At 48.6% G+C, this 14,522-nt stretch overlaps 1 protein-coding gene across 4 annotated transcripts in view; it reads left to right on the top strand.

Moving 5' to 3' along the window:
• The window catches only part of LOC119393117 (dihydroorotate dehydrogenase (quinone), mitochondrial), a 215,094-nt gene that overhangs the window by 132,537 nt on the left and 68,035 nt on the right, over positions 1 to 14,522 (top strand). For all 4 annotated transcript variants that reach the window (XM_037659940.2, XM_037659938.2, XM_037659939.2 and 1 more), the window contains one exon: positions 4,873 to 5,020. In XM_037659940.2, coding sequence (XP_037515868.1) covers positions 4,873 to 5,020 — 148 coding nt within the window. The remainder of the gene's footprint in view (positions 1 to 4,872; positions 5,021 to 14,522) is intronic.

Raw genomic sequence — 14,522 nt, 5'->3', positions numbered from 1 at the left:
TTCACGTTGAGCGAAATGTTACGGATATTTTGAAGAGTCGCACATGTGTTATATAACCAGTTTACAGTTGCTTGACGATGCCAAGAGCAACATAGGTGACCAATACCAGGCGCAGTAAGCTGATATGTAGTGCTTATATTCTTCAATACTGGATAGCGTGAATTCGAATAGGACAATGAAGAAACACAGATGCACAGGGCAGGCACTACTCGCAACTAAGCTTTATTCAGTAAAGTTTCCCTAGATATATACACAGCCGAGTGGCACGCGCAGCCACACTGCACGTATATAGTACGTTACAGTCACAGTTGCAGTTGTTAGAGTTGCGTTCCATTTGTTTTGCTTATACTTGTCCATTATCACGGAAAACGCACGCACGTTTCACGAACCCATGTGCATGTGTGGAAGGGGTTCTTGGCAGTCCTTGAATAAGGTCATCATCACCATGATCAGTGAGCATAGCAGCTGGACAGAACTTGTTATGCGATCCGTTCGTGATCGTGGCTACGAACGGTCTAAGTATAGTGAAGTGTGAGGTATTGTAGAGCTGGTGGAAACTGCGGATGGCTTTTACGAAGAAATGATGTATCATGCCTCCTATCCTGGACGTGGTACCGAGGTCTTGTGATGCCCTGTCCACATCCAAGCCGTCTTTCATGCCATCTAAGAACCAGGCATTGTTGGGTTTTGATAAATCTATGCTGAAGTCATTGGTAACCATGAGGCACATGGTCCTCTCGGCAGAGTTATTGTAGGAAGCATTGACCCCAGCTTTTGCGTAATCCACGTGGTCGAAGTTGCGGACCAGGTGGACAAGTGGATGGTAGCCCAGCGTCTTCCAGGGGTGCTCTGCCTTCAGCTCCCTAACTTTCCTTGCGTCAGCTGCTGTGGTGTAGTGGTTACGGTGCTCGGCTGCTGACCCGAAGGTCGCGGGTTCAATCCCAGCCGTGGTGGTCGCATTTCGATAGAGGCGAAATGCTAGAGGCTCGTGTACTGTGTGATGTCAGTGCATGTTAAATAATACCAGATGGTCCTAATTTGCGGAGCCCTTCGCTATGGCGGGCGGGAGGGCGGGCGGGTGGGCGGGGCGGGGCGGGGCGGGGCAGGGCAGGGCAGGCGGGCAGGCAGGCAGGCAGGCAGCATGCTTTGCCACTTTCAACGTAGTATCAAGCTTTAGTGCTCTTGATGGCATTTCGCCTTTAAAAGGCAGTAAATGGTACGGTGTTCCTCAACAGCTGCCCAGAATTTCGTGCTTTCATTTCAGTGTTTGATGTTCCCAAATTTATTTGGACAAGGGGCATCCAGCTGCACATAATACATATATTGGCACGTAAGTAAACAGTACTCGGGCCAGTGTACTTTACGTTGCAGGCGTAGCACCAACTCAAGCAGCTAAATTGTTAGCATATTTACACAGCACACGTTTAATAAGAGACAGCTGGATTCCGCCTATTTTAATATCGGCTTAACTAAGAGCCGCCTATTTCAATATCGGCTTAACTAAGAGTAGCATACTTTCACATGTAAATCATCATCGTTACAGGATTAAAATCGCGCAAATAGCTTCCAAAAGGGATCGATGAACGTCACTGCAGGTGATACTCTCTGATAGCACGCTTTTGTGAGTAAGACGCATTATTGTAAGAGCGCTCATGGAACAAAAATTACGTTCTGCGAAACTACGCGCGAAGCCTACTCTAATGATTATGCGATGCATGTTAAAATGACGAGTTTTCACAAAACTTTGTGCGCAACTTGTAATATGCGGCAACAAAGCATCATTTCACTCTTTTGCGAGCTGCACTGCAATTACAACTCACGCGTACTACAGTGAAGCCTCGGTGATACGAATCTCACGGGACCACCAAAAATATTCGTATCATCCAAAATTCGTATCACCAGAAAGCATGAAAAATTATCATGCGACAAAAAAAAAAAAGCTGGCGTACATTTTCATTTATTGGTTTTCAGGGCCGCAGTAACGTCAGGAAGAATTCTGAATGGTTGTCAGTTAAGTTTTCAGGTGTCGGCAATCATACCAGCACTCGTAAATATACGGCCCGTAAGCGGGTCTTTGATTAATGAACCCGGGTGCGTTGTGACCCGTGACAGCAGTAGCCCCGTCCGAATTCTAGCATGCTTTTTCGCATGACCCAGGAGTACTGTGGCGAGAGTGACAGAAGAAGTGCTTTGACGGGACAGATCAAAGCCGCAAAATTTCAGAACCATGGTCCTATGTTATGTTTTTGTGATCGCGGAGGTGTTGGGGATGTTTCTGGGATATTTACGGGCCGTGCCTGCACAAGTGCGACCTCAACAGTCGCGCATGTTGACGTTGTGAAGCCTGACTCCTTCGCCAAGACCGACCTTGCCTTTTTTCGGTCCTGGTCCTCCTTTCATAGGATTTCTGGTGCACGAGGCAGGCACATGTTCGCACAGTACAACGACAGGAGCCCACGTCGATGCGTTAGAAAAGAAAGCAGGGCACCAATGCCCTCTGTAATGTAAACGCGAACGCACACGGAGGCACATTAGAGCCTCAAAGTTTGGCGCACACAATATCGGAGGCCGTGACGCGTCTCTGAAGGTTTATTCTGACCGCAAGAGAAGTATGTTTCTTACAACTTGATTCTGACGATTTGGCGGTGCCCGCACTTGCGTTCCCGCGCTAGCACATGCTTGGTGCGTCTTCCGCGACAGCGCGCACACAGGACATCTTCGTACCTGGGCGGTAGGATACATTCTTATCAAACGTCTCGGGGTAAAAATTGGTTCGCAACAACCATACTCCATTACATTGCAGGCCAATGGGCCTTGGCCGGGACCCAAGAAAAATTCGTATCAACCCGAAATTCGTATGAGCTGTGATCGTATCACCGAGGTTTCACTGTACAGCGGGGACGTTTTTTTTACAAATGTAACAGTGTACGTACCTGACAAGGTTGCTTCCGCAGCCTGCTCAGCACGTATATATAGCGTATACATTGTGGACTTGCATGAGCAAGGTGTTCTTGATGAATAAAAATGGCGAAAATGTCCAGGCTAGAAAAAACGCGAAACACGCTCACCTTCGTGGGCCGCATTTCTGCACACTTGCATTTCTGTAAACTCACCGACGGCGGTGTTTTATTCAACTATGCTGCCGCCACCGAATTCTGTAATTCATAGAAGCTTTGCGAAAAAATCGACATTTGGACGGAAACCCGTCTGGTCAGGAACACACATGAAGACAATTAAAACAACACTCCGACCACGATTAAAAGCAAATAAAATCACGACGTTTCGGCGCCCGTACGGGAGCCTTGTTCACAAGTGAAAAATGACTGTGTGAGCAATCCGGTTATGTATGTTATAAAATGTTACGTAAGCAACGTGTGTAGGCGTGTGGAAAGTTTCCGTCATTTCGATTGAGTGTGTGCGCCGTTGTCTGGATCGTGATAGATTCGAGATGAAGCCGAGATGACCAGTTCTTTTCTCTTTCTGTTATTCTTGCGTTATCCCAGTCTATTTTGTGTCCAGACGTTTCCGCGTGCTCGGCCATTGCATTCGATGAGACCGTCTTCTTTTTTATGTCATACATATGCTGTTTTAGCCTTTGTGAAAAATTACCAGTCTCGCTGATGTAACTTCCACTGCAGTCTGCGCACGGGATACTGCAGACAATGCCAGGAAATTTTTCTTTTTGGCAGCTTGTCTTTTACCCTCATGAGGGAATGCCTCAACTTGTTTGTTGGCACGTGTGCTACCTGCACATCGTAGGGGCGTAGAACACGCGCGAGGTGTTCGCTGATGCCAGGAAAGAAAAAGAGAGAAACAGAAAGAGAAAAGAACTCGTCATCTTGGCTTCATCTCGAATCTATCACGATCTAGACAACGGCGCACACACTCAATCGAAATGACGGAAACTTTCCACACGCCTACACACGTTGCTTACGTCACATTTTATAACATACATAACCGGACCGCTCACACAGTCATTTTTCACTTGTGAACAAGGCTCCCGTACGGGGGCCGGAACGTCGTGCTTTTATTTGCTTTTAATCGTGGTCAGAGTGTTGTTTTAATTGTCTTCATAGAAGCTTTGCTTAAGAAATGGTCAAGAGAGAACCTAGAGTGTCCTGTCCAAGCCATTGAAGTAAACTCATAATTTTGCTGGAATATTGTTGCAGGCATTAATTACCCCATACATCGCATGTGTTGTATCCTCCCTCCTCCTCCTCGTGTTACTTTGCGCTGAATATCGCTTCATGTCTTACCAACAAGGCCGAATTTCTCCCCTTGCACATACATCCATATGTACATCGTTCACAGTGGAAGCGTCTGAGTTGTCACCTTTTTTGTTGTGTGCACTTTCCTTATGTTTTGGTGGCACAATGAGAATACTATCATCTCCAACGTTTCCTGCATTCTCGACATCCATACTTTGTGCAGGACAGGGCACCAGGGGGCCTTCACCAAGAGGCTAAGCGGGACACATCCTGATGACGTGTGCTTGCGTGACGATTTGACACCACAAAGGAAAAGACTATTTGTATGGGAAAGTAGTTCGATGAGCCGTTTCGCCAATGGGGAGGCTCAGGACTGGCACTCTCACTGAGCTGGGGGATGAGGTGCAGAGGGAGGCACCTCGATCCCCACATCAGTTAAACAAACAAATACGTTGGCCCTAAGAAAAGTCAACCTTTTGGATGAAAGGTCCTGAATCAAAAGCTTCTTATTTGGCATCCAAGCTACCAGTTTATTGAGGCTACAATTAATACTAGTGGAAGACCATTCTGTAGTGGTGAATTGCAGAAGAGAGACCAGTGCTCGTCATTATGTTGTTCCAGCAGCAAGTCGAAAGAGCCACAATATCATGATGTATTCTTGCAGGTGGATGGCTTGGTGGTGTGCAACACAACCATCTCACGGCCCAGCAGCCTGCGCAGTGAGAACCGAACCCAGCCGGGGGGCCTCAGTGGCCGGCCACTCAGAGACCTTTCCACACAGACCATTTCAGACTTATACCGCCTCACAAAAGGTAAGGAAACCAAATGTGAGAGGTACTATCGCGCTCAGTATGAGCTACATCATGCGAGCGCGGTACTGAGCGCTCTGCAACGTTGCACAGTGGCGCCGATCATGGCATATTTTCGAGTTATCGGGAGAGAGTTTGGCTGCTTCTGCGAGCGCATATCGCCCCCACTTGCTTGCTTTCATCCTCGAAGTTATCATTTCCGAAGCTGATATCACCGCAAGGCTAAACGAGGGCGAGGGTGAAAGCAAGTGGAGGCGATGCGCGCTCGCAGGGACAGCCAAACTCTCTCCCGATAACTCGTCAATATGCCATGATCGGCGCAACTGTACAACCTTGCAGAGCGCTCGGCCATGCACTCGCGTGATGTAGCTCATAATGAGCGCCATAGTTTATTCCTAAAGGCAAAAGGGAGACGTAACAGTTTATTGTCAGAAAAACTGCGAGATGCCACAATGTCGTCATTCAAGCATGATGCCTGTGAATACGTTTTCCAGCTTTGTGGGACTAGCATAATTATCATGAGGTCATGACGTCGACGAAGGCAGCAGTCGGCGTGTCCGAGATGAAACTCTTTATTTGGCCGAACTTGTGGCCGGGAAACGGAAAGTCAAACAACAGCAATACACACCGTACACTGATAGCGGCGAACAGAGCGTCGGCCGTCGATAAACTGCTCAGCGCTAAGGCGCGTCGGCATTTATACATGCGACATCGAACATTCCAGCCTTATCGCTGGTGGCCGCGTTAGTTCCAGAAAAGACTCGGCTGTTCGCGTTTCCGCGCTGAAGTCTAACAGACCATGCCAGAGTAATCTGGAACATTCCCAGACATTCTGGCGCGGTTTGCGCAAGGCAGTAGTAACGCGTATAACGGGGAGTTAACATAAAGCATAGAAAGAAAGGAGCGCGTGTGGTATTGCCCCCCTCTGAAAAAGGCATCGTCCCGATGCTTAAACAGAAAATGGAAGTGCACACACAAAGATAGTGGAATAATAAAGAAAAAAGTACAGTCCTCATGTTCGCTAACGCGCAAGAAACGGCTTAAGGCGCACGACATGGACGACTTCAGGACGTGCGCGGTGCCGCTGAGAGTTCGAAATGCTGTCCGGGATAACCTCGTAGTTTATGGCGCCGAGACGTCGGAGCACCTTGTATGGTTCGAAGTATCGTCGAAGAAGCCACAATCTCATCATTCAAACACGATGCCTATGAATACCTTTTCCAGCTTTATTTGTGTGACCAACATATTGTCACGGGGTCGTGACATCGACGAAGGCAGCAGTCGGCGTGTCCGAGATGAAACTCTTTATCTGGCCGAACTTGTAGCCGGGAAACAGAAAGTCAAACAACAGCAGTACACATCGTACACTTGAATGGCACGTCGGTCTTCGTGAGGCTCAGCTATTCATGAAAATTCCCTGACAAAGCATCTGTAGTAGGCGCACAAGCCAAGAAAACGACGTGCCCGCAGGGGCGTCTGCGCAAGCAGGCGTTTGGTGTGTAGCGACACCACGGACCCGAGCTAACGGGGGGGTTTCGACCCCCTCCCACGCCTAGCCGTGCGTGGCTTTGCCGTGTCCGGGGAAAAGGGGATCCTGGGGGTTGAGCCGACGCCGGTTGATTGGACCTTAAAGGCCCCCCGGCAGAGGCAACACACCTCTTTGGCCCCGGCTTCACGTAGACGGCACCCCTGGGCTGACCCACCCAGGGGAAAACGGCAGTCGCCTTTTCCTGTCTCTCTCCCTCCTCACATCTTCGTCTTTCTCTCTCACTTTTGATCTGTCCTGTCTTCTCCTCACTTCTTTTGACTTCCATTTTTCTGGGCGGCAAGGGTTAACCTGGTGTAAATAACCAACCTTGGTTAGATATATTAGGTTATAGCAGCGATGCATGGCTGGCGTCTCCAAGCGTTATCCAACCTTGTAGCGTCCCCTTGTTGGGCTCGGTGGTGGGTGGCCACCATCGCTGCCGAAATTTTCACGTCTTATATGGCACATATTGTCCCTTCACCAGCTGATCGCTCCCTCAAACGGTGGCACACCGATGAAACGCTAACCATATCTCAGCAACAGAAACAATCATTTCCCAAATACCATGTCATACACAGTCAACATGAAACTAAGTCAGCACGAGGGATGTCGCCATTCCTCGTTGCGAAATGTCTCAGAGAAACAGTTGGAACTGGTTACAAAGTCACAAGAATGGCAGCTGGCGATTTACTCCTAGAAGTACGAGATAAGCAGCAGTACGACAAACTGGCACACCTTGTTGCTTTCGGAAATTTCCCGATCTCTGTGAGCGCACACCGAAGTATGAACAGTGTCAAAGGTGTAGTGTCCGATGAGGACCTGATTGGCCTCAGCGATGAAGAACTACTAGATGGATGGAAAGACTCAAGTGTCACTCATGTCCAACGAATCAAGATAAGGCACGACAACACCGAAATACTGACCAAGCATTTGATCCTTACTTTTGCCTGCAACACACTACCCGAAAACATTGAGACCGGCTACGTCAAACTCCCTGTAAGGCCTTTCATTCCGAACCCGCGGCGATGCTTTAAATGCCAAAGGTTTGGTCACGCGTCTCAGAGCTGCCGAGGACAGCTTACCTGTGGAAAATGCGGAACGACGGGTCATTCTGTTGATGACTGCGCTGGCGATGAGACTCGCTGCGCGAACTGTGAAGGTGATCACCCTGCGTACTCCAGGGCCTGCCCGGCCTGGAAGAAAGAGAAAGAAGTACTCTCGATAAAAGTGAAAGAAAACATAACGTTCCGCGAAGCACGACAGCGAGCTTCATCGTCATTTCCACCAAGAACATCTTTTGCCGAAGTGGTGCGACGGGGGGCAGCACCACAACGGCCTATCGCGGTTGCCAGGACCACTCGCAACGTGCCGAGGCAAATGCCACCCGCCCCCATGGTAGGAGCAGCGAAGGCTGCCCCGCCTACTCTGAATCTGACCACACCGGCGGCCACTACAAGCTCCGGCACCGTAGAGGCCAAGGAGAGCACATCGCCCTCCAGCTCGGTGGCGTCCAAGACTTCGTCACACCAGGCGAAGTCTCCACCTGCCAAGCCAGAGATCCCGGCGACTCCAGGGTCGTCGGGTCTCACGACCACGCCTCGCCAGGCGAGGTCGGACAAACAAGCCAGCAGCTCGCATACGCGGGCGTCCAGTGTCTCAAACGAGGCAATGGATACAACTCCGGTGCCCTTGGCACCGAAAAAGCGGCGTAGCTCCCTGGAGCGCGCTAAGAAAACCAAAAAGCCGATAATGGGGCCCGACGACGGCCCTGCAACTTGAGCTTTAACTTTCGACCTAAACAACACTCACTTCCTTTTTGTACACACAGCACTACCTAACATTCAATATGGAAGCACAAATTATACAATGGAACGTCAGAGGACTGCTTAGAAATCTCGACGATGTCCAAGAACTCTTACACAAACATACACCAAAGGTGCTGTGTGTACAAGAAACACACTTAAAATCCAAACACACCAACTTTCTACGCAGTTACATTATTTTTCGGAAGGACCGAGATGACGCCGTGGCGTCATCCGGTGGTGTAGCTGTTGTAGTTAATCAAGGAGTAGCATGCACACATCTACCACTTCGAACGTCCCTTGAGGCAGTGGCTGTTCGAGCAGTTCTTTCGAACAAACTCGTCACCATTTGCTCTCTCTATATACCTCCACATTACCAACTGCAAAAACATGAATTTCAGTCTTTAATAGATGAGCTCCCTGAACCTTACCTTGTACTTGGAGACTTTAATGTGCATAGCTGTCTATGGGGTGACTCCCGCTGCGATGCGCGAGGTCGTCTAATTGAACAGTTCCTTTTCTCTTCCGGCACGTGTCTCTTGAATAAAAAAGAGCCAACATACTATAGCCTTGCGAACAATACCTACTCGTCCATAGACCTCAGCATCACATCTCCATCATATGCCCCTTCTAACATGGAAAGTCATTAATAATCCGTATGGAAGTGACCATTTTCCTATAGTTCTGAGCACCGCAATAGTTAATGAATGTCCTCCACAGGTTCCCAAATGGCAAATTGACAAAGCCGATTGGGAACAGTTTCGTAAAACGGCTCTCTTAAGTTGGACCAACATGCGTGCTTTAAGCATCGATGAAGCTGTAGACTACTTTACAGCTTTTTTGATTGATGCTGCAATGAAGTGTATCCCACAAACAGCTGGACTGCCCGGCAAACGACGTGTGCCATGGTGGAACACTGAGTGTCGAAACGCGCGCAAAAAACAAAATAAAGCTTGGAGGCTGCTTCGGGACTCGCCGACAGCCGAGAATCTGGACAGTTTTAAAAACATAAAGTCACAAGGCAGGAGAACTCGCCGACAGGCAAGAAGACAAAGTTGGCAGAAATTTTTATCGGGAATTAACTCATACACACAGGAGGCTAAAGTCTGGAACATGGTTAGTAGGGTAGCAGGCCGACAAGCACATTCACTTCCCCTAGTAAACACACAAGGTGACAGCTTGGAAGACCAGGCGAACTTCCTAGGTGCACACTTCGAACAGGTGTCGAGCTCGTCACACTACACGGAAGCTTTCCAACGACACAAAACAATAATAGAAAAACAGAAATTAGAGTGCAAATCCACAAAACACGAGGAAGCATACAATGAACCCTTCGGCTTAGCTGAGCTACAGGCATCGCTTAATTGCTGCAATAATTCCGCTCCAGGCTCCGACCGTGTTGTATATGAAATGCTGAAACACCTGCCACCTGAAACACAGAAAACCCTCCTGTCCCTATATAATGCTGTTTGGTTTTCCGGTGAGATCCCCTCGGCCTGGAAAGAAGCCATTATTATTCCTATTCTAAAACAGGGCAAGGACCCATCCTCCGTTGCGAGCTACAGGCCCATTGCACTAACGAGCTGCCTGTGTAAACTTTTTGAAAAGATGATAAACCGCCGACTTATACATTTCCTCGAAGCAAACAAATCACTTGACCCCTACCAGTGCGGTTTTCGAGAGGGTAGATCTACCTCTGACCACCTTATCCGTATCAAGGCACAAATTCGCGAGGCTTTTGTTCACAAGCAATTCTTCCTTTCGGTGTTCCTCGATATGGAAAAGGCCTACGACACCACATGGCGCTTTGGAATATTAAGAGACCTATCCCACCTAGGTGTCCGAGGAAAGATGTTGACCATAATCGAAAGCTATTTGTCCAATCGCACCTTCCGTGTTCGAGTGGGTAATGTCTTGTCCCGAATATTTGTCCAGGAAACTGGAGTGCCGCAAGGTGGTGTCCTGAGTTGCACACTTTTTATTATAAAAATGAATTCCCTACGTCTGTGTATTCCACGGAATATGTTTTATTGCACATATGTCGACGACGTGCAGATCGGTTATAAATCTTGCAACCTTTCAATGTGCGAGCGGCAGGTGCAACTTGGTTTAAACAAGGTAACCAAATGGGCAGACGAGAACGGGTTCAGCCTTAACCCGCAAAAGAGTACTTGTGTATTATTCTCAAGAAAGAGAGGCCTCCATCCCGATCCGGACATTGATCTGCATGGTCAGCGGCTGCCTGTGAAAACGGAGCATAAATTCCTCGGCGTAATTCTAGACACGAAACTAAGCTTCATATCACACATAAAGTACATAAAGAACAAGTGCTTAAAAACCATGAATATTCTAAAGGTGTTGTCACGCACTACGTGGGGTAGTGACAAGAAGTGCCTGATGAATCTTTATAAAAGCCTCATACGCACGCGCCTGGATTATGGGGCGATAATATATCAGTCTGCGACACCAAGCGCCTTGAAGATGCTTGACCCTGTCCACCACTCGGGCATTCGTCTTTCTACGGGTGCTTTTCGCACCAGCCCCGTGGAAAGCCTCTACGTCGAATCGAACGAGTGGTCGCTCCACCTGCAGCGATCCTACATGTCGTTTGTATACTATCTCAAAGTGAACGCAGACAAAGAACACCCCTCACACCCCACAATAAATGATTTATCTAGTTCTGCCCTTTTCGACCACCGTCCTTCGGTGCGACAGCCCTACTCACTTCGTGTGAGGGGCTTGGCTGAGGAAACGGGTGTGCCACTTTTCAAACACTGTCTATTGGCTCCCGCTGCACAACTACCGCCGTGGCGGTGGCAGCTTATAGACTGCGACCTTTCTTTCATGGAAGTAACGAAACACGCGCCTATTGCACATATCCGTACATACTTCCTTGAACTACAACACAAATACACTTGTGCAGAATTCTTTACGGACGCCTCAAAGTCCAATACTTCTGTGTCTTACGCAGCCGTTGGGCCATCCTTTACAGATTCCGGTATTCTACACCCAGAATCAAGTATCTTCACAGCAGAAGCTTACGCGATACTTGCGGCCGTTAAACACATTCAACAATTAAAACTACAAAAGGCAGTGATTTACACAGATTCTCTAAGCGTGGTAAAAGCTTTAAAAAGTCTGAAAAGACACAAAAACCCCGTCTTTGTCTCGCTGTATTCTCTGTTAAGCACGATCTACGCACTCGAACAACATGTCGTAGTGTGCTGGGTGCCAGGACACCGCGAGATACAAGGGAACGTGTTGGCGGACCAGCTAGCAGCATCCGCCCACGAAAACAGTCACAATACATCCTTAGCTATTCCCCCACTAGACCTAAAACACGTCCTGAAAAGAAAGCTCAGAGTCTTTTGGCAAACCACATGGGATATGCATACACGAAATAAGCTACACGTTGTCAAACCGCATCTGGGTAATTGGCTGCCAGTATCAAAATCACGCCACACAGAAGTTACACTCTGCAGACTTAGGATCGGTCACACATACAGTACACACACACACCTTCTGTCCGGTGGCGAGCCACCTTTGTGTGATAGATGTGGTCAGCCACTCACGGTCCTTCACGTCCTCATCCAGTGCAAGGAACTCGATGCTATCAGAAAAAAGCACTTCTCATTGCCCTACCGACAGCAATTTCCACTTCACCCTTCAATGTTCATCGGTAGGGACCCGCTTTTTACATATCAGTCACTGTCTGCTTTTTTAAACGATGTACCCAGTTTTCATGTCATATATCAAGGTGATCCGTAGCACGGCCTCTAAACAGAGGTCGCTGCTGCGGTGAATACGTTAAAGACAGCACTTGCCTCGCGGCCCTTGGACTCAAGGGCATTGACGAGGCATTCGTGCTGATGTCATATCTTCATAGTTTTATTCTTGCGACCACTTGTCATTCATTCCACTACACATATTTCACGTCACTCTCATGATTTTAATATACAGTAAAAGCTCGTTAATTCGGATTTCTAGGGACCGGAAAAAATGTCCGAATTAACCGAATGTCCGAATTATCGAATGGTCGAAATAAACACAATAAATGCACGAGTTTTTTCAACATACCTTTACTTAACAAAGTAATCGCGGATGCTTGTCTGTTTTCGAGCAGAAATTCGCGCGGACACAATTTTTCTGAGCCCTTCAAGGTGCTCAGCAGCTCGCATGATGTCTGCAGTACCGCAAAAGTTTCACCCGTCATCCACGCTTTCCGGTTGGCACGGTAATCCACGGGAAGATTGTTGATGTTCTTAAAGCAGCGTGGCTTTTGAACCTTTCCGATAACGAGAAGCGGCAAGCGCTCTGTTCCCGTCACGTTGGCGGATAAAAGTACGGTTACTCGTTCCTTGCTTCTTGCCGCCGATTGAAGGATCCCCTTTCATCACTCTTCATCACTTCTTGTCGGGAGAGCCCGTTATTCAGAGCACGCAAAATTTCTACTTTGGTGGTGAAGTCCTTGGCCTCGTACTTGGGCCGCTTCGCCGGCGTTGCCATCGGCGGAGAGTGCGGTCGCACGAGAAGCCAGCACAAAAGCACCAGCAACGATCAAGCTAAAGGAGCTGTACTGAAACGTTCCTCGATAAATCAGCGATCAACGATGCAGCACACCAACGGGAACAAAGCAACAAAACCCATACGCGAAAAAAGGCGTTCAACCAGTCTCAATCCAAGCCAAGTCGATAATTGATGTCCATGGCGATGCTGCGCTTGAGCTTCACTTTTGTTCCGAATTGTTCTTTTTTCGTTTTCGAGCCTCGCCAGCGGGCCGAAAGTCGCCGAATTATCCGATTTGCGGTCAAATCTGTCCGAAATAACGAGCGCCCAGTCTCATAGAGTGATGCGTATATTTACAGGGACCAGATGACGTGTCCGAATTAACCGATTCTCCGAATTAACGAGAGTCGAATTAACGAGCTTTTACTGTATATATATGTGTTTTACCCGCCTTTAGCGCGAGGAATTTTAAGGCCCCTATACAGCTACTTACCGCAACCATTGTTCATATCCTTTGTCTCATGAACTGGCGCTCTTTGGCCATCAATTGGCCCTTGCGCCATTAAACACCACATATCATCATCATCATCAAGAAAACGACGTAAAACGTATGGCCAGCATGTCGGCGACAGTCTTGTTTAGCCGCTCGGTGGGGCCATTGGTCTGTGGGTGGTACGCTGTGGTCCGGCAGTGGCTTGTTTGGCTGTATCTCAATATTGCCTGAGTTAGGTCAGCAGTAAACGCCGTACCTCTGTCGGTGATGAGGACCTCTGGGGCGCCGTGGCGCAGGATGATGTTCTCAACAAAGAACTTCGCTACCTCGGTGGCACTGCCTCTGGGTAGGGCCCTTGTCTCGGCGTAGCGGGTGAGGTAGTCGGTAGCTACGACGATCCATATGTTTCTGGTATCGGACGTCGGGAACGGCCCCAGTAAGTATATCCCAATTCGCTGGAACGGCTGTCGAGGTAGCTCGATAGGCTGCAGAAGTCCGGCTGGCTTATGCCCGTATTCTGAAACGCTCCTTACCTCAGTGAGGGGGCCTTAACTGCTTGAGGACGCCTCATCACATATTCTGAAACTCTCCTTACTAAGGTTCCCTCACTGAGGCCCTCCTTGGTGCTCCCTCAAGTTAAGGTAGCTCTAGGGCTACCTTCAGGCCTCCTTACCTTGCTACTTGCTCTGAAAGGGCGCTTCCCTGCAGTACTTTGTCAGCAACAGCGTGTCCGATTTCTTATTTTCGATCGATGCCTTGCACTTCTGCACAAGCTCACTCTAATTGTATCCTCGTCGTTGTTGGAAAATTGCTTGCCAGGCGTGTTTTTGAGCGTGCGGCCAAACGATTGTCAACATTTTTCGTTAAGATTGCGCAGCGCGAAGAGGACAAGAGATTTTAGAGGGATGGAGAAAAAAAGAAGAGACTCAAGGAATGCGAAACGGTAGGCCCCCCTCATCGCCCACCGTTCGTGCTGCCGTCTTCCAGGAATGGCAGTTCTTGTTTAGATTAGGCCAACAATGGCATTCTTCACATGCCATGCGGGCTGCTTCCACAATGAGACAGGTGCGGTCGTCTGGGTAAGAGAAATCACATTGGTCTCAGCGAATACAGGGGTGCATCCACATGCGCTACAATGTATACGCCCAGAAAACCCTCCTTTGCTTTTCTTCGAAT

Source organism: Rhipicephalus sanguineus, chromosome 5, assembly GCF_013339695.2.
Source record: "Rhipicephalus sanguineus isolate Rsan-2018 chromosome 5, BIME_Rsan_1.4, whole genome shotgun sequence".
Lineage (NCBI taxonomy): Eukaryota > Metazoa > Arthropoda > Arachnida > Ixodida > Ixodidae > Rhipicephalus > Rhipicephalus sanguineus.
This window is presented reverse-complemented; position numbering and strand designations above follow the sequence as displayed.